Consider the following 21,999-nt stretch of genomic DNA (forward strand, 5'->3'; position numbering starts at 1 on the left):
ATGGTCTAGTTCCAGAGCTGATGCTTGTATCCACTACAGTATTCTGCCCCTTAGTGAAAATTATGCTTGTGCCTAAATAACTTATTCCAAGTGTCAGTTGTTAAACCTTAAAGCCATTTTTAAATGCTCCAAAATAGTTGATGACAGCATCCACAATTGGCATAGGTATGGAGAAAGAGACACAGACACAGAAATTCTATTTCATGAAATTATTCCTAAGGAGACAACAAAAAGTATATAAAAAGATATAGGTATAAAAATGTTTATCATACAGTTATTTATAGGAGTAAAAATTGGAACTAGTCAGAATGTCTATTAATAAGAGATTTGTTAAATACACTGTGCTAAAATCTTACCATTAACCTATTAGAAATGGTGACATAGGTCTGTATTTATTAAAACAAAAAGAAGTTAAGTGACAGACAACAACTGCAAAATATTACAGACAGTGTAATTACAGAAGGAAGTGGGTAAGTTACACATGGATATGCACATAACTGAAAAGATGATCACCAAAATGTCAACAGTGGAAATCTCTGAATAGTGGGATTTTAGGTAGTCTTGATTTTCTTTTAAAAAATATTTACTAAAAATCTACTGTGTGTATGCTATTTTCCATTCAAAGGAACATAAAAGAAATACAAGGGCCTACAATCTAGAGACTACAGTCAATTCCAGACCATGAAAGAAAACAAACGTTGGTGACAAATAAATCACTAATAAAGAAAGGCAAGGGAGTAGCTGAGCATAGTGGAATGTAACAGCCTCAAAATTAATGGAAAGCAGCATTCAGGCTTCACCTTCATCACTAACTAGCTGCATGAATCTGGACAGGTCACAGATTATCCTTGAGCCTCAGTTTCAAAAAAGCAAATATAGGTGTTAGATGGGTTGTCCTGATTGAGAGTTCTTTACAATTCTGAGTGTCTGTGGTTAAAATTTTCAAAAAGAGCATGCAGCAACATGAAAACTCTTCCATCCACTACCAGTCACAAATTGGATTACTCTGCAGTTTATTAATCTACATTTTAGTCAGTTTGTACAAGATACGAAATACCAAAGCACAGAAAATGGGAACAACAAAGGAAATCCACAAACACACTTAAGTGCTTGTAATTGAAAATGTGATTATTCTTCAGAGAGTGAAACAATATACTAATCTAAGGAGGAAGCGCACATGAGACATCTCACTATCCCACCAAAAGCTCATTTTCAAGCAGTTGACAGTTCCCTTATAACATTTCACTTTCATACAGATTAAAAAGTACATATGATCTATCTGACATTGAGGTATATATATTTCTACTGGTAAATATCTAAGGAAAGAGTCAAGTGAGACTGATGTTGCAGTCCACTGTAATTCAGATATATCAATAATCAAATCTGGAGAGCTGCCAATAAATATGGAATAAACAGCATTAGCATTTTAATAAACCTGCATGCATGGGCCTGGAAAAACAGAGCAAGACCCGAGCAAAGAAAAATCAGCACCTGCCAGTATCTTGCCTCTAGCAGTTTGCCCTCTGGCAGTCCACAGTGCCCTACCTGTTCTACTCTTGCAAAACACATGCTCCACGGAGACACTTCTGTTTTTTAAAATTTCTCACAGACGTTTCTAAGTTCCAAAGTTAAGATGATGTGTTATAGCCTTTTTTAAAAAAACTAATAATAAATAACCTGATTTAAAAAATACTCTAAGAAAGTGCTGATCTTGTAGTTGTAAGAAGCATTTTGAGCATCAGATAGAGTGTGATTTGATACGTTAACAAAGTGGACCCAGATGATATATGAAGAAAACATGGTAAAAAGATGAAAAACAAAAAACAACAAGCTATATGCAATAGATAAAGAGCCAAGAGCTTGTTGGCAGAAGGCTAAATTAGCCGACCTTTGACACTATTTCCAATCAGATCCTTTGATTCCCGGAATACATCAAGCTCAAAATTAAATATAAACACTCAAAGTAAATAGTTACTTTTCAGTCACTAGATCATTTTCTCAACTGAGCTAGAAATTAGAAATTAAAAGGTATGCTTCCTGGAATATTTTGAATTTCATTTAATCTCCTATTAATCCATTTGACTGTATGTGTATGTGTATGTACAGATTATGTTAAAATATATATTTTAAAATTTAACTCATTAAAATACGTTTGGATGAAAAATCCAAATGAAAAGCATTTCACAAAAATATAAAATAGCTATATACTAAGGGATCTTATTTTATGGCAGCATAAAATATAAGTAGAGATCACTGGTTTTTTTTAAAATCTCTATTATGAATTTGAATATACTTTGCCCATTTAATCTGAAAACAGATAGTATGTGTACACTATAATTGTCCTATTTTCTTCAGATAATCGTGAATACTTCAGTGCTACCATACCATAAGCAAAAAGTAACCTTCAAGAATCTGCTAGTGTCTTTACAAAGTTTGATTTAAGACCTTCACTGTCAATTTGCAGAAAACCATGAGGCTAAGATGGTGATAAAGCATCGATGATTGATGGTACCACCCAAGCCACCATTCTAATAATGAACTAATGATTCATGCTCAAGGTGCTTTTGAAACATGATTAAGCCTCCAAACATTTCACCAAGGTGGGTTCCCATTACCCCAAGCATAAAAGAGAACTTAAATAAGTTTAGCAAGGTTATATAGCAAATGACCCAATGATAAAAGTTTGGAACAAAAACAAAAACATAAAGGACCTCAGTCTCCTAGCTCCCACTGCAAGCTCTATTCATAGGTATTTGAAGAAACCTTTCAGTGTAATTTATGTCATTGCTCTGAGTCTAACTGACCTTCTCTGGTGGCCACTGGCAAGTGTTTGCCAAAATGTCAGTGACCAAAAAACTCCTTACAAAGCCATGTTTTATAAAAGGAATATGTCAAGAAGCAGATGAAAATGTCATCCGTGACACTGACAACAATAAAAGAAAATATTCTACAGATTTAAGAAAGTGAAGAAGATCCATATTAAAGGGGAAATAAATTACCTGAGAAAATGTCATCAGAGACTACAGTGACAAAAAAGTAAACAGATCACAGCTTTAAGAAAGAGAAGAAGACAAAACTTAAAGGGGGGGAAAATTATCCAAGAAACAAATGTTCTTTAAATGGTCAGAAAAAGAAAGACTGATTTTATCAAAGCTGGTGGAAACACTACATCTCTTTTAGAGATCATATTGTTATTCCTAGGGAAAGGAGGAATGAGGAGATGGGAAGCAACGTGTCTAAGCACCTGTGAGGAGCTCATCACATCTGAATTCCAAAGTTATTCATTTTCCTATCTGCATGTCAAAGTGAATGACATAACTTGTGAATGTCAAAAGTAGTCACAACAAATTCGATAAAAATTGAACAAAATTTACTCCAGCTGCCCTTGAAATAGAAAGTCAAAAGTTGTTGATTTTCCCGCTTTGCAGTCTTTGGAAGTTAAGTTTCACTTAAAATCAAACAACCCAGTTGAATACACCTACTCTCTTGAAATTTAAAAAAGAGAGGGGAAGTGGAAGGGTGATTTCATGGCGAAAATTACTTTTACACTAAGACTGGATATCTTTCTTTCAAATGGGTCTAGCTTACAAATGTGATTATCAAAAGAATGACTGCAGCTCATTACTGATGACAACAGAATTTTTTTTGTATATTCTGAAATTTTCATCCATATATGATTGGCACATTTCAAATGACTGCTTTAATAGAATGTTTGAAATAACCCATATGTAGACTTTCCATTAACGGCCTAAGGATCGACTGTTTTGAAGATTAATCTACCTAGATGGAATCCCAGGCAGTTTGCTCCATCTAAATGCTTGCAAGCCATCATCCTCCCAACACCCAGCTAAAGTGAAATCAATGTCAATACAAGCATTAATAAAACACAGAAAGCTGTGATTTAGGATCTCCTACCACTTTGCATTACTATTCTGTGTTCTCTCCCACACATACCCCAAGACAACTGGTGTGGATCATCACAAATTCTAAATGCTTTACCAAGTGCAACATGTACATAGAGAATCCACTTAGAGGATTGAAATATAGTGTACAACTAAGAGTGGCAAGTTAGTAAAGAAAAATAAAACCATTGAAATTAAACATAAGAAAAATACTGTCACTGAGAAAGAATCAGGTGTAAAATACGTGTGCATACCATAAACATCAGGAATGTAGCATTGTAAAGTTATTGTGACCTTTTCTCTTTTTAAACAGCTACATTTTTCACAATGGAAGATGGCCATCAAGCAGCAGCAATGTCTGTGTGGATGTCTAAATGTCTGTCAGCACCTGCTTGGTAATACTTTACACTTCTCCCCCTCTAACAAGCTTCACTGTTATGTCCTACTTAGAGATGGATGGCTGCCAAGAGCTATCACACAAAAAAGCTCCTCTATAACATAATGATGTCTCCGTACTGGGAATAAACTTGTGAGAAAAATCTTGGAAATAAAAAGAAGATAGAAATCTATTTAAGGATATAAATTACTGAAAGTTTCTAATTCCAACAAGGACATAATATCCAAAATATTAACTCTATGTAAGTAATATATATTTCCTCAAAGATAGTCATCCCATAAATGCCTATACATCTGCAGAAAGAAATGTTATAGAAAACAACTGTTGTTTTGGTTTCCTTCAAATTCATTTACTAAATTTAATAAAGAAAGCCAGGGCATTGGTCTTGACATATTTTGTCATCTCTTTTCCAAATAAATTGTTGCCACAAGAAGATTATGTTTCTCCAGCATTTTTATCCCCCTGTATTTTGTTTTTTTATATCTAGTAAGGTTAACACGTTGTCAGTTAGATTAAAACTGAATCCACATACCCCACACATAAGCCACCATTCCATGTTAGAGAATTCAGTAAGTGCTGCTTTAACTCTTCCATTACATTTACAGAGTATTTTTAAGGGTCATGTCTACCCCCAATAAATGAATTTGAAGATTTTTACTGACTTATTTTGACATATTCTATCTTGTTCAACTTGAGTAGGTCAATTTTCTTCTATCTTACCTTGAACATAAGCTTATATTCACTAGGTTTGATTGCCATCCAATCAATCAATCAAAATGCATTTACTGAGCTTCTGGTTAGGAGCAAAAGACTGTGGAAAAGTCACAATTCCTGGCTATAGTTTTAACTCCCATGCTGTTATCAATGTAACATTCTAAAAAAATTATAATCCATCTGAACGTAAATTAAAAGTAAAAGAAAAAAATGTAACTTACTCTCTCCCTTCTTTCCCCAAACGTAAAATAAGATTCTTCAAATATATACTCATACATAGCAAAACATTCATGTGCATGTGTGCACAATATTAAAATCACCGATAATTTATTAATGAAAAAAGAATATATCAATACCAAAAATAGGAATTCAGTTTAAATTCAAGTTAAAAGGAAAACAAATGGAAATCATATTTCCCAAATGAAAACAGTTCTCAAAATACCATAATAAATCATGGAGAAAATGCTCCCAGACATTAATATTTAACAAGCAATAAAATCTGAGGCAGGTCTGATTAGTGTGTCGCTATGGTAAATAGGCATGATGAGATATTATATACATGTCAGAATCACCTACTAATATTAACTAGTTTATGGATGTACTGTCATTAAGGTATTAGTTAAAATAATTTTAAAAATAAGATTCCTATTTCTATATGTGGAGTTTTTTGGTAGATATTAGTACCATTATTACATATATACCATAGAAGTTATGCTATTATAAGACTTTTTTTTTTTTTTCCTTTTCTTGAGACTAGAGTCTCGCACTGTCATCCAGGCTGGAGTGCAATGGTGCCATCTCAGATCACTGCAACTTCCACATCCCCGGTTCAAGCAATCCTCCTGCCTCAGCCTCCCAAGTAGCTGACACTGTAGGCGTCTGCCATCAAGCCTGCCTAATTTTTGTATTTTCAGTAGAGACAGGGTTCCACCATGTTGGCCAGGCTGGTTTCACATTCCTGACCCCCAAGTGATCCACCCGCCTTGGCCACCCAAAGTGTTGGGATTACAGGCATGAGCCACTATGCCCAGCATTATAAGACTCTTTATTAGAAGACGTAGATGTTGAAGGCATAAATATAGTGGTGATTATGCCACAGTCACAATCATTCTAAGGAAGGGTCTTCTTTCCCCTCTCAATTTATCCATAACTTGACAACAGAGAAGAAAAGAATACAGATATTTAATACCATGAAATACCAAAACTATCTTTAATGTACATAAAGTCAAGGGCTTATATTTATATATTTTAAAATTTGTTTTCACATTCTCCCTTTCAGACTTAGGCCCTTATGAGACCAAAAGAAGTGCCTTTTTCTCCATGCATTCACTAAATGAATACTCAAGATTAAATAGCAGTAGCAGAAACTGCAAATGGATGTTATTTTATTATAATATTTATTTTATTTAATATTTATTTTATCGTAATGTTATTAGATAGCACTTGTATTTCAGGGAATCCAAGGTAAGTTTAACTGCTTGTTGCAACCAGCTATATTTGTTAATTTAGAATAAGGTATTAGAGGCAGTTTGACAGCTAGGAAATTGTGGGGGCATTGAGGTCAGACACATCTGCATTCAATCCTGGCTCTGCACTTGCTATCTGTGATCTTCAGCGAGACACTCTACCTATTTGTGCTCCATTTTACTTTATTTATACAACAAGGCATAATGATACCTATGTCATAGAGTTAATGTGATAATTAAATAAGTTAATGAATGAAAAACTCTTAGCCTGACTTAATATAAAATTCCCCACATAGGGCAGCTATAAAGTCAGTATTTTAGTCATTTATTGCTGTAAAACAAACCACACCAAAATTTAGTAGCTTTAAAAAAACAACTCTTACTTGCTCACAACTCTGTGGACCAGCTATCTGAACTGGGCTTTGCTAAGCAATTCTGCTAGTTTTACTACAAAGGACTGCAGGAATCTGAAGGCTTGACTAATATTGGATAGGGTTTGGCTGTGTCGCCACCCCACCCAAATCTCATCTTGAATTCCTACGTGTTGTGGGAGGGACTTGGTGGTAGGTAATTGAATCACGGGGGCAGGTCTTTCCCATGCTGTTCTCACAACAGTAAGCAAGTCACAAGATCTGATGGTTTTAAAAAGAGGAGATCCCCCGCGCAAGCTCTCTCTCTCTTTTTGCCTGCTGCCATCCATGTAAGATGTGACTTGCTCCTCCTTGCCTTCCGCCATGATTTTGAGGGCCCCAGCCACATGGAACTGTGAGTCCAATTAAGCCTCTTTCTTTTGTAAATTGCCCAGTCTCAGGTATGTCTTTAACAGCAGCATGAAAACAGACTTATACAGATGGTCTAAGATGGCCTTACTCACATGTCTGACTGTTGGTTAGACTTCCATCTTCATGTGATTTCTTATTCTCAGAGAGACCAGTCTGAGCTTATTCACATGTTGGTGGCAGTATTCCAAAAATGCAAGAACAGAAGTTGCAAGGCCTCTTGAAGCCAAAGCTTGGAAGTCCCACAACAAAATTTCCACCATATTCTATCAGTCACAGCCAAGTCACAAAGCCAGCTCAGATGTAAGGGGATAGAAGGATAGAGAAAAAGACTCCACCTTTTGATGGGAGGACAGGCAATGTCATATTGCACAAAAGAGTGCATATATAAAAATACAGCCACAAATTGTATCTATATTTTTGTATCTATTGTGCATATATAAAAATACAGCCACAAATTGTATCTAGATAGATGATAGATGATCTTCTATCATCTACAAAATAGAGAAATTTTTATAGTACCTATATTTTCAACTATACATAATCACAGAAGTCAAGTTCTGAAGGACAAAAGTAGGTACTAGCTTGCATTTTCCCCAACATGAAGTAATATTACTCTGCTACTTCAGTCACAGATTTCAACAGAAGACCAAGATCCAGACTCAACATCTGATATTATCATTTAAGTTGTGTGGTTGGTCGATTTTTTCTGTGTTTTAAGAGCCTTCAACACTTTTCTATTTGATCTAATCAATGAATTTCTATCTAATTTGATACTTTTACCTACAACAGCAGCTTTATTTTATTTATTTATTGTTTTTTGAGATGGAGTTTAGCTCTTGTTGCCCAGGCTGGAGTGCAATGGTGCGATCTTGGCTCACTGCAACCTCCACCTCCTGGGTTCAAGTGATTCTCCTCCCCAGCTTCCCAAGAAGCTGGGATTACAGGTGTGTGCCACTACACCTGGCTAATTTTGTATTTTTTTTTAGTAGAGACGGGGTTTTACCATGTTGGTCAGGCTGCTCTCAAACTCCTGACCTCAAGTGATCTCCCTGCCTCGGCCTCCCAAAGTGCTGGGATTACAGGTGTGAGCCACTGTGCCCAGCCAACAGCAGCTTTCTAATTGAACATTCCACAACAAATAGCATCACCAAGAAATCTAGATTGAGTATGTAGCACTACTAGAAACTATGAAGTTGGCCGGGCGCGGTGGCTCAAGCCTGTAATCCCAGCACTTTGGGAGGCCGAGACGGGCGGATCACAAGGTCAGGAGATCGAGAGCATCCTGGCTAACCCGGTGAAACCCCGTCTCTACTAAAAAATACAAAAAACTAGCCAGGCGAGGTGGCGGGTGCCTATAGTCCCAGCTACTCGGGAGGCTGAGGCAGGAGAATGGCGTGAACCCGAAAGGCAGAGCTTGCAGTGAGCTGAGATCCGGCCACTGCACTCCAGTTTGGGCTACAGAGCGAGACTCCATATCAAAAAAAAAAAAAAAAAAAAAAAAAGAAACTATGAAGTTTATAAAAGAAGAAAAATATATCCTTATAAAAAGCACATATACTTTTTTCCTATGAAAATAATCCCTAGAGAAAATTTTAATTTTGTGATGTAGCTAATTAGCTATGTCCAAAGATCTATTCATACTGAATTATGAGGAGATCAAATTTATTACAGTAAAGAAATGATAATTGCTACCAGGACTTCCTTTAACATGTGTTTCTCTAGAAGATTCATTTGCAGAGCCACAGTCTTTAATACAATACAACCTATTTTCTTTGAACAATTTAATGGGGCAGGATATGTCACTAAACATACCACATAAGAATTGCTTCTATGGAAAGAGAGAGGTAAAGGAAAGAGCTATCTGCTTGTTTGACAATATGGTAAACAGAGAAACAGTTTGGGGAACAAAAGGTTATTCCTCCAATAATGGCATTTCTACATTCCCTAACAAGAAATGGATTCCTAAAATTGTCATTCTTTTCAGCTGAGGACCTGCTACAACACTGCTTCATAGAGAAACAGCTGGAAACTTAAGTAGTTTACAATTTTTGACAAATTGGTGCTGCCAAAATTATAATAGTTAATAACAAGGAAAACCTCAATAATGTGAATTGTGTCAAATCTGGTGGTTAATACATTGTAAAATCCTGATTATGTTATGAGAAGCCATATAAGAAGCCAAACATACATTCATCTGGAGAAAATGCCAGTAGCCAATGTCACCTTTGGAGGCTATTTCTCACCACATTCAGCAAGCTGTCATAGCATGAATTGTTGAAATTAGATAATTCTAACTGATAATTAGTATTAAAGATAACCCTATGCTATAGTTCAGGAATAGGTAATCTACTCCTCAATTTATTTTTTATGGAAATCTTATGAATATATAAAATGATCTTATTTTGTTTAATTATTTCAAAGTACTACATGGATGAGAGATATACTGTACAGGTTTATATGGAATAGTTACCACTTTTAAAAAATAGTGACTATTCTAACATTTTTAAATTATATTGCTCACTAATCTAAATTGCCACGATTTCAAAAGACAGTTCCAAAGTGCATCTTGAACAAACAGAAAAGCAATTAGCCTAAATTAATTGCTCTGCTGATGTGATTTGCAGTAGGTATGCTTGGTGGTTTTGAAACTCCTGCCAGTGCTTTCACAACTTGATGTTCTGATGATTTTTTAGCCTCTTTTTGCACCAGAGCAATTAACCAGATAATTGTTCTAATGTGAACCTGGCCTTAATAAGTGTGTTTAGGTTCATAGTAGCAATTAACCAAACACTTATACATTTGAAAGGTAGCACTTAAAAGTACTACAAGAAGAGCTAAAGAAAAACTCATAAGATTTTTTTCTCATATAGCCATACTTTTTTCACAAAGAAGCAAAAAAAAAAAAAAAAAAAAAAAAGCTGCACCTGTCTGCAGACAAAGTTTCTGGTTCTTCACTTCTTCAATCAAAGTATTCCAAAGTCCCTACTAAAAGGGCAAAATGCATTGATTGAACATTGGAATACTATTCCTTGTTCAAAAATGAGGCTATGGCTTTCAGACAAATAGCATGTAATACATAAAGCAAGCTTTATCTGAATCCGAACAATGACATTAAATTTTCACTTTCTGAAACACCAACTTTATTCAGAAATAAATAAATCTGTTAGAAAGGGAGAATCTGAACCAATTGCCTGGATTTCAGCCAGAGTTTGAGCCAAATTTAAAAGAAAATTTATTCATCATACAAAAGCATGATCTATAATTCTCTCAACATGAATGTATTAAAATTAATTCTCTGAGCAGGGTCCTGTGTGAGGTGCTGACTGGAAGCAGAGGTGGAGGGGGGCTGTGAGGTGAGGGCAGAGGGTGCAAGATGAAGACCCAGCTCCTCCTTACAAGGAGAAAGACTCATAAACAAAAGGTCACACAGTCGCACAATAATATATGCCACCAACAGAGCCATGTGCTATAGATTCAGCTAGACAGTAACATGATAGAGCACTTCATTACAATCACCATTATTATTTCATCTTTTCTTTAAATAAATGGAATTCACATTCATTTTAAGGGAAATTATTAGTAGCAGTGCAACTATAATTATTAAGTAACAACTTTGATATTTTTCACACTTCAGTAAGTAAGTAGTAATTTTACACTGTCTTAAATTAAATGTTTTATCAGTTGAAGAATAATATACATAAAACCTTTCCATTTTCATAAGGCGTAAAGGTTCAAGCTGAAAGTATTCTGCCATTCTTCATGTCTTCAGGAAACACCTCCCTTTCTTAATCTCTGAAAGAACTGTCATAAAGAAAATAGCCCAGACACTTGCATGTCATGTCTGCCATTTTTAATTACTACCAATCAAGTTCCAGCAATTTCTCCTATGGTTAAACATGTGTGTACCTATCTTCTAAAATATTTCTTTATGCCACTGTTCATAAAATATTTTAGGCTGAAGCAAAATCCCTTGCACTAAATTAATAACTAATCACGGGAGATATTTATCATCTCAAGTCTTTTACAAGAAAATTGTCAGATTTAATCACCTTTCTCATATTTTCACTATTTACTGGGTTTCATTTATCATACATTTTAAAATTTTGACAACAGTGAGTTATTTTAATTGCCACTTTTGGTTTGGTGAATTAGGAATAAGACAACTCCTGGGAGAAGTGGGAGATGGTACAAATTTGTCCAGGCAGTCAATAAAGTATCATCATTGTCAGTAATAAATGAAGATTTTCTTCATTGTTGGCAGTTTTAAAACAGATGAGAGACTAGGATGTCCCTAAATCCATGGGCTTATAACACTGTATTCACCATCACACAAAATGTATCACATTCTTTCCTGTAATTTAATCACAAATTATGATTTCATAAAATGGAAAATATGTTTAAATACTGCAAGCTAAATGCCTACCTCTGTTTACTCATCTTTTTTATGACCTGAAAAACACAAAAGCAGTTGCAGCATTTAGAGGAGCACATCCAGAAATATCCATAATGTGATTCTATGGAACCTCTTAGTCACTACTATTTGTATTTGTAGAAATGTTCACTTATGCACTACTACTCACTAGGAACCAAAGACAACACTGAAATTAAAAATTACCATTATATGTTAGGATGATAATAAACATTCACATTATTCTATTAGACAAAATAATGTCAACATGGAAAATCAATAAGCCATAATCACCCACATCAAATTCAGTACCATCTCATCTCTTGGAGTTAAAAGTCAAAGCAGGTTGAAATATACACATAACATACAGACTTTTCCTTTAAAGTGATTTTACTAGGTTAAATACTCTGGTGTTACATAGCAACCAGTATTTCCTTAAAAATGATATTAAATAACTAGAAGTACTAAAAGAACCAGTATCAGAACTGATATTTAATATTACTACCTGCCAAACAACTGAAAAAGTTTCTTTAAATTTGAATACACTAAGAATCTCATCTGGGGATAAATGCACAAATAATTTTACCAGAAAAAGTTTGCCTTTTGTAGTAAAATATCATCAATTATTTGGAAAAATAAAACCCACATACTTAAAAAAGTATAGAGATTAATTTTGCCAATTATTTCCTGCCAAAGGTACTGAGCCATACTTAAAAAAGTATAGAGATTAATTTTGCCAATTATTTCCTGCCAAAGGTACCGAACCCTTCAATGAAGATAACTTCCTTCTTTTTAACTGAAAGACAACTTATTCAAAGTATTATAACCAGTAGTCTCCTTTAATCTGCAATGATTGAGTATTTGCCACAACCTACAAGGAAGCATTTACAGATAATGAAATATGTGTAAAAATAATTGTGCATCATTATAAGTTAAATAAATACCTATTCAAAATTCATTAGTGAAATTCTTTTTCAGATCAACTATGAGTCATGTGTAGTGCAAAACACAAAAAAATGGGCAAAATTTTCTACTTTTCCTCAAGAAATATCATAAGAAATGAAAACTATTTACAAATGGAGTTGACTGGAAAAATTACTTTTTTAGAAAATAAGCTGTTTTTTAAAATATCCACAATTCGATATTTGCAATAAAATATTCAAACCTGTCACTCTTCAGATATCCCATAGGGAAAAGCAAAGGTACCATTCTAACCATGTTCAGAATGATCAGCCGTGTCTGAAGTCTGAGGTCGGATGACCATTTAATTTATCATTTAAAGCAAGATATTTTGGAACTTAGGAACAGCAGCAGCACAAATACTAAACCTGACAGAATGCCAAAACAACAGGCATGGGTTGGAACTATCCTGGGCAAATCAGGATATATGGTCACTCTAGGTCTGAGGTAGAATAAGGACATGGAACATAGGATGCCTTTCATGGTAGGAGCTTCGACTCAAGACCACAAAAATGGGTTCCAGTCTTGGTTCCCCTAGTTGTGAACTATTCAACATCTCTGAGTCTTAATTCCTTTGTTTGAAAATGGGGATAATTCCTTCCTCAAGGTTGTTGTAGAGATTACATAAAACAATGTGTATAAACAGAACAGTGTCTGGAACAGACAGTAATTAAGTAGTAACTATTTTTAGCTATTGCTATTATCCTTGCTCCAGGAAAAAAAAACAAAAAAACAGAGAGATAAGAAAATGTATATATACACTCTTAACTCAGTAGCAGTACGTGGTCAATCATGGTTTTAGAAAGACGATCTAATGGACAGAACAGAGAAGGCATGGTTTTGTATTTTTTTTTTTTTTTTTTTTTTTTGAGATGGGTCTTCGTCTGTCACCCAGACTGGAGAGCAGTGGCACGATCACAGCTCACCTCAACCTCTGCCTCCCAGTCTCAAGCAATCCTCCCAGTCTGGAGCTATCCTCTCAGCTCAGCCTCCTCAGTAGCTGGGTCTACAGGCATGTGCCATTATGCCCGGCTAATTTTTATTTATTTTTTTACAGAGATGGGGTTTCACCATGTTGCCCAGGCTGGTCTCGAACTCCTGAGCTCAAGTAATCCACCCTCCTTGGCCTCCTAAAGTGCTGAGATGACAAGAGGTGAGCCATCACGCCTGGCCTCATGATATTTTAAAGTTAGTTTGGAAGCCCGGAATAATAGTTACTCCAATACCAAACTACCCTTCTAGGGATGGTCTTACACATAATTGTGAGTATGTGAATAAAAGATAGTGTCAAAAATATGCTAACCTCAAACTAACGTCACTAGTTTAGAAAGACTCCATGCTGTTTCTTTAATCCTCTCAGAACTCAGTAAAATATATTTGATTATTCTTTTTGCAAAACTATAAACAATGTCATAGAACATACACAAAATTATTCAGTAGATTACAAAAAATAAGCTAAAATTCAGTTTTACTAAAGCTTCACCTAACCAGCCCAGACACATTATTAGGCACCAGAAGTATGCAGACAGATTGCTCTGCATTCTATAGAGGCAGGGCAGTGCTGCTATAAATACCACCATCAAGCAGCTTCAACAGTCAGCATTATTTTTGCCACCTCTTTATTTTCAAGTTTTCAGGCTTTTATGATAGAAAATGGCTCAAACTTCACACTCAATACTCCAAGGTGAAAAGTATTTCTCTCCTCCATACCACTTAACTTTAATAGAAAACAAAATATTCTCAAACTCAAATTCAACTCTGCCTGCTGGATTTAATGGATAGGTTTGTTCCCCTTGGGCAATCTTTAAACCTCAGTCTCTAGGAGAATTAAGTAATATTAGGGGATTGAAATGAAATAAAATTCTAAGTCCACTGTGACATGACATTCACAGGAAGATGGTAGATTATCTACCCAGTCCTTGAACACTTATAAATACAATATATAGCATATGTTCACAAAACAATTCTTGGAAATAAAACACAATGGGCACTCAGCAAATATTTTATATCACCAACACCTGCTCAAATCCTCTCTGAACTTTATTTCTAAATATCACCGCTTTTTATTGAATCAACGGAAATTTGAAAGAAGAAACAGAATAAACACTCAGAGAAGATCAGGGGAGTTAGAAAAATCTTTATATAAAGCCTCATTGAGTTTTACATGAGCCAAGGTGCTGTCAGTCTCACTGAAAGGGGTGGTGGAGTAATCTGTCACTCTACAACTTTCACCTCAGTACACCTAAAAAAACAAAAGAGGACTTTTTCTATACAAAAATAAAAAAAGAGACAGAGAGAATAGTATTAAAATTTTTCTTAATATTGAAAACAAAGGAATCACAAATCAAACACTAAACATTGCCAGTGAATAATTTTAAAATAAGCAACTTCACATCATAGGTTTGGAGTTTCAGGGACTTTTTAATAAACTAGTCCAACCCTCCTTATAATTCAGGAAACTCCTTTACAGCACTCTGAACACTAACAAAGAGTGCACTCTATTTTGGAAGGCAGTCGACGAAAATCAAAGTTTTAACTTATTTTAAAATGCATTCTGTCTCTGTCTATAACTTCCACCTGTTGACTAACAGTCCGATGCCTGTAACAGTAAATAACTAATTTAGGTAGACTAATGAGCTATCATTTTTTAATATATTTTACCAGACTCAATTTAAAAAGAATCATATGATTTAAATATGAAATATCTAAAATTCTCTACATCTCAATTTTAAGGAAGGACAATTCAGTTTGGTGGGAAGAGTGGATAAATGGAAAGGGGGCCAAAGAGAACAGTCTGTTCCTAATCCTGGAAAGAATGTTGACATGAGAAAATGTGGGCATAGTATTAATGGGTCCACAACTTTTCCAAAAGAAAGCCTGAATTCAGAATATTTATGTGAACTATCCCAATTTTTAAAGTGTTGGCAACTAATTCAAAATTTTTAAATACTGTATATGCCAAACAAAACAGCTCTGTGGACTAGACTCAGCTGTGGACCAGAAGTTTGCAACTTCAAATGGCCTTATTAAAAAGTTATATTTAAAGAGAAATATCTGGCTGGGGGCAGTGGTTCACACCTGTAACCCCAGCACTTTGGGGGCCAACCAAGGTGGGCAGATAACTTGAGGTCAGGAGTTCTAGACCAGCCTGCCCAACATGGTGAAACTTCATCTCTACTAACAACACAAAAATTAGCCCCGCATGGGGCAGATAACTTGAGGTCAGGAGTTCTAGACCAGCCTGCCCAACATGGTAAAACTCTGTCTCTACTAACAACACAAAAATTAGCCCCGCATGGTGGTGAACGCCTGTAAACCCAGTTACTTGGGAGGGTGAGGCAGGAGAAGCACTTGAACCTGGGAGGCAGAAGTTGCAGTGGGCTGAGATTGTGCCACTGCAGCCTGGGCAACAGAGCGTGACTGTCTTTAAAAAAAAAAAAAAAGAGAGAGAGAGAGAGAGAGAAATAGCTATAGGTACTATTTTAACCTCTAGCACATACAAAATAAAATAGCAATATTTTGTTTTATTTTTTACTTGAAAGAAACTGGATAACAGTCTAAGATTTAAAGTTCTCCAAATTTTAGAGTGTGCACTGATGCAATAGCTTCCCTTACATAAATACAAGATTCACACAGCAAATCATGGCAATTTAATTGATATTAACAACAACTCTGGCCTTCGTTATGCTTTGTGACTTTAGCTACTATATGTTAGATAATCTTATTTGTCTTGTATTATTTTTCTATATTGTTCACCTAATTCATGAGCAAGCATGGTCAACTGTCAAAGAAAGGCTCATATGTTTGAGAATGGGGATATAAAACATAAGATTAAACTAAGTTCATTTTCCCAACCAATGTTAAAAATTGAAAATGGGGAGATTACATCTTTGATAGTTTAAAAACTGAAAACAGCTTTTGTACAGATCTATTAAAATCAGTTAGATTTTATTTAATTCTTATTAACAAAAAAGAATAAAAGAACCATTGTAAGTATATTGCTATAACAATGCTCAGACCAGTTTTTTACACATCAGCTGTTACACCCAAAACATGCTGCTTTTGGACTCTGTGTCAAACATATAAAAATATTGTAGACCAAACTGGATGTGAAATAATAAAGACTGATATAAATACAAAAAAAATTCAATAAACTTAGAATCAGGGAGTGGAGGAGACATAATAACCAGATGTTTAATTTAAATCACTGATAGAAATAGTCAGTGTCCTCTTTTCATAAAACACTTGGAAGTTATTTGTATTCAAAAGCAATGGTAAATGTCAAATGACTACTAGACCATCCTTCTGAATACAAGAAAATATCATGCTGTTTAACTCTCTAAACACAAAAAGTGCTTTTAGAAAAACAAAGATAAAGAGCAGCATGTCTTAGTCACAGAGATCAATTCGAGGATCAGAAAATGCTAACAGACACCGTAAGCATAACAGTAAAGTCTTTCAATTACTACACATTTTAAAATTTTAAACTTAAAAAAAGTTCACAGATAAGAACTATTAAAACCTAGGATAAATGTTATACATAAAGGACTGTGACAAGTATTGAAATTTATCTTAATGTGAGAAATCCTGTATTAAAACTAGCAACATTCAGGATAAATTCTTATAATATGTATTGTATGTAAATTAATATCGAAAAGTTCCATTATACTTTCAATATGAAAGAAAATAATGAACTTAGTTAAAAAATTAAGAGTTTTATATATAAATGTCAATTGCATGTGAATCCCAGCTATGACACAGAAAAGTGACTGATTAGCCATTCACTTTTCTTGTTTGTCCTCACTTAGTTTTTACTGCAACGATGATGGAAAAATACATCCACTGAAAAGCCAAAGAAAGTCAAAGAAATAATCTAAATTTAATAGAAATAGCATGACCTTCCCCTGAACAAAAGACGTTGAAGAGATTAAATGAGAACATGTGTAAAGTGCCTATCAATTACCTGGGTAATAAAGGTTACTTTCGTCCCCTCGATCCTTACAAGGCTCACTATTATCATTATGTCTTATGTCACCTAAAGAGAGTGACCTTTGAGAACAGCAGGAACTCAGTGCCCCACAGTCTGAGACACAGTACCATGTATTTAGTAGGGGGCTAATAAATGCTTTTTGATTTACTGGAGGATAACAATAATGAATGAATGTAAAACAGAATTAATTGATAGGCTAAACGCATTAGTGCATTCCAGTGCCCTCTATATGGAAGGTTACTAACCCATCTCAGCTAAGTGCTGAAATTATAATTAAGTCTGATGGGAAGTTCTAGATTTATACCAATATAATTACAAATATTACTTAGCTTAGTAATATAGTATGGCAAGAACAATGAGATGAGTAATTTAGATGATACTGTAAAGTGGGTTTTAATGTTTGAAACTTCTATTACAGTATACAGGATAAGTGCAAGTAGTGTAATTAAAACCTAAAAGAGCCTGATCTTTGAAACTCTACTGCTCAACCTCATTAAAATGCATGTTTTCTCAATTAATCCAAACTTTTCCATTAAAAACATAAAAATACACTTTCATTCCTTGCAAATAAATCTCTACAATACATATATTCAGGATCAAACACCAAATAACCATTACAGTTAAATAGGAAAAAAATGACTGAAATAGCACAAAGTTTGAGTACATGAAGCCTAACAAAGGGAAGGAAAGGCAAAGTGAGAGCTCTCAACATTTTCATTTGTAAATTACCCAGCTACAACAAAATAAGCATTTAAAGAACTAGAAGATTAGATATCCACTCTCCCATCTTTATTTAAATGATACAAACCTAAGCAAAATATTTACTTAGATAACTCATATAACCATGTATATACTGTATCTTATTTATCAATTATAGTAGTCTCCCATTAAATGACTCTTCTACACATGTCCTGTACACAAAAAATTGTTGTGGAATATAATCACCTTATTGCAGAAACAGTTTTCTACTTTTTTTTTTTTTTTTGAGACAGAGTTTCGCTCTTGTGGCCCAGGCTGGAGTACGACTGCGTGATCTTGGCTCACTGCAACCTCCGCCTTCTGGGTTCAAGTGATTCTCCTACCTTAGTCTCCAGAGTAGCTGGGATTACAGGCACGCGGCACCATACCCAGCTAATTTTTGTATTTTTAGTAGAGATGGGGTTTCACCATGTTAGCCAGGATGGTCTCAATCTCTTGACCTCATGATCCGCCTGCCTCGGCCTCCCAAAGTGCTGGGATTACAGGTGTGAGCCACCACGCCTGACTCAGTTTTCTACCTTTAATTCAATGCATTACTAAGAAGTTTATGGTAATACATTGAACTAATATTAGATATTTAAAACCACAAGAAAATATTTATGTACTTTATTATGTGTTATGAATAACTTTTTAAAAATTACTTTAAATTGTCTATATAGGATGTTGATTATAGAGAAGAATTTCACTTTGTACACTTTCTTTTCAGGAAAGTTAATTTATTTGAATTTTCTTTTCCTTAAATGTTTTAATTTCAGTAACTTTAGGGGCACAAGTAGTTTTAGTTACATGGATGAATTCTATAGTGGTGAGGTATAGGATTTTAGTGTGCCCATCACCTGAACAGTGTACATTGTACCCAATAGGCTGTTTTTATCCCTCACCCCCTCTGAGCCTCCTTACTTGGAGCTCCCATGTCTATTGTAACACTCTACATGCCTTTGTGTACCCACAGTTCAACGCCCACTTACAAGTGAGAACACATAGTATTTGGTTTTTGATTCCTGAGTTACTTTACTTAGAATAATGACCTTCATTCACTTCCATTTTCTTTAGAAGATGATATATTTCATATGGTGAGTATTATTCAAAAACAAGAGAGAAGTTTTATAAATGGTGATCACATACCCATTCTAGAGGAGTACATTTTTCAAGAAAAATTTTACTAAGAAAGAGTGAAGTCAAGGCTATCACATAAAGAGTAATTCAGGGTAATTTAAGAAAATGTTACTAGAATTTACCAAAATTGGGGAAAATGTAGTCTACATGGTTTTATTTTAAGGTATAAAAGGAAATTAAAAGAGGAGAGGCCAGACATGGTAGCTTATAGCTGGTGCCTATAATCCCAGCACTTTGGGAGGTTGAGGTGAGGGGGGATCAATTATAAGTGCACACTTATAATCCCAGCTACTCAGGTGGCTGAGGCAAGAGAATCCCTCGAACCTAGGAGGTGGAGGTCACAGTGAGTGGAGAAAATGCCACTGACTGCACTCCAGCCTGGGTGACAGAGCAAGATTCAGTTTCAACAAAAAAAAAAAAAAAGGGGGGGGGGGGGGGGGAATTTCTTCAATTTAAAGCATTATCTGACACAAACAAATTATTTCTCCTATTTTTAAAAGAATATTTAAATCTAAATAGGCTCTAATTTTAGCTGAAATAGTGCTTTTTATTTTGAAAGGAAAATATTTTCAGAAACTTATCTTTTAAAAACAAATCTTGGAAACTTACTGGGCAAGATTCCTCTCATGCTCATATTTACAAATCTACCTAATCAGTAGTGCTAGCACTACTCTGCAGTTGTTTTCATTATAATAGTCTACTTCTATGGGTTTTCTTGTATCTCTCTCTTCCTTCCTGCATTATTTCAAAGAAAAATGGGTTAATCATTATTCATAAGAAAAAAACTTCTGATTCTATACTGTATATTAAGCTATTCATCACATTACTTCAATTTCTGAAACAAATTACATATACATACTGAGAACAAAATGTCATCCTTAGGTGCTGATATGGTTTGGATTTGTGTTCCCACCCAAATCTCCTGTCAAATTGTAACCCCAATGTTGGAGGAAGGGCCTGTTGGGAGGTGACTGGATCATGGGGGCAGATTTACCCCTTGCTGTTCTCCTGATAGTGAGTGAGTTCTCACAAGAACTGGATGTCTAAAAATGTGTAGTACCTCCCACGTCACCCTCTTCCTTCCTTTTCCAGCCATGTAAGATGTGCCTGCTTTTTACCATGCTTGTAAGTTTCCTCAGGTTTCTCCAGCCATACTTCCCGTACAGCCTGCAGAACTGTGAATTATACCTCTTATCTTTATAAATTACCCAGTCTAAGGTAGTTCTTTATGGCAATGCTAGAATGGGCTAATAAAGGCATAGTGGTGTATGCCTGTAGTCCTAGCTACTTGGGAGGCTGAGGCAGAAGGATTGCTTGAGCCCAGGAATTGCACCTGGGAAACACAGTGAGACTCCATCTCTGAAAAAACGATGTCACTTTTAAGAAAGAGTTTAAATGTTAATGCTTCAGATGGTTTCTCCAAATCATAAAATCAACCACAAATGTTGCAAAGATGTTAAAGCGACAAATAACATATCATTACAAACTTACAAGTGTGGCAAAAAGCAGGCACTTCTTAGATGGATAACAAAGAAAAAATTCAACAGCCTACTATTGTTACAATTGTTGAGGCAAATATTTGTATTAAAGCATCTAAAAACTTTGCTGCACTTACAAGCAATAGGTGCATTAGAAGTATAGATCTAGATGGTTTTCAAAACTGAAACATAATTTGAAAAGACACAGTTGCATTCAATTTCAGTTAAAGACATGCCTTGTTATAACAATAATTAGTATTTGCTAAATGTTTTCCTCTAGAAAAGTATTTTTAACATGTTACAAAGGTTACCTGTCATTTATGATCCAGTTCAGACAGAGATTGAGAGAGCTAAGATTTTTGCACCTCTTGACAATTTCCATCACGGTTTCATTATCCAGTTCAGTGATATGACGTAGGTCCAAGCTGGAAAGGTTTCTTAGCTAATGAGATAAATAAAATGAAAGATGAAAAAGGTAAATGCTACATTCACTCTCAAAACTTACAAATGTAGTTTATTACAAGGTAGAGTATCATTGTAAAATATTTAAAATAGATGATAGCCTAGAATCTTTTAAAGATATTGTATATGTAATATTTTATACAGTAAATTAAGCATGAGTGTATAGAAATCTATGGTGAGTATCTGAATGGCAACAAACATTAACAGAAAGTAGATTTGGCCAGGTGCAGTGGCTCACATCTGTAATCCCAGCACTTTGGGAAGCTGAGGCAGGTGGATCACGAGGTCAGGAGATTAAGACCATCTTGACCAATACGGTGAAACCCTATCTCTACTAAAATACAAAAAATTAGCTGGGCGTGGTGGTGCATTCCTGTAATCCTAGCTACTTGGAAGGCTGAGGCAGGGGAATTGCTTGAACCTGGGAGGCAGAGGTTGCAGTAAGCTGAAATCGTGCCACTGCGCTCCAGCCTGGTGACAGAGCAAGACTCCATCTAGAAAAAAGAGAAGAGAAGAGAAGAGAAGAGAAGAGAAGAGAAGAGAAGAGAAGAGAAGAGAAGAGAAG

The 21,999-nt window shown here is 35.1% G+C and overlaps 1 protein-coding gene across 4 annotated transcripts in view; it reads right to left on the bottom strand.

The window, feature by feature from the left end:
- The window catches only part of FBXL17 (F-box and leucine rich repeat protein 17), a 529,799-nt gene that overhangs the window by 307,954 nt on the left and 199,846 nt on the right, over positions 1-21,999 (bottom strand). For all 4 annotated transcript variants that reach the window (XM_023212253.3, XM_023212254.2, XM_031935438.1 and 1 more), the window contains one exon: positions 21,284-21,414. In XM_023212253.3, the coding sequence (XP_023068021.3) occupies positions 21,284-21,414 (131 nt within the window). The remainder of the gene's footprint in view (positions 1-21,283; positions 21,415-21,999) is intronic.

Source organism: Piliocolobus tephrosceles, chromosome 4 (assembly GCF_002776525.5).
Source record: "Piliocolobus tephrosceles isolate RC106 chromosome 4, ASM277652v3, whole genome shotgun sequence".
Lineage (NCBI taxonomy): Eukaryota > Metazoa > Chordata > Mammalia > Primates > Cercopithecidae > Piliocolobus > Piliocolobus tephrosceles.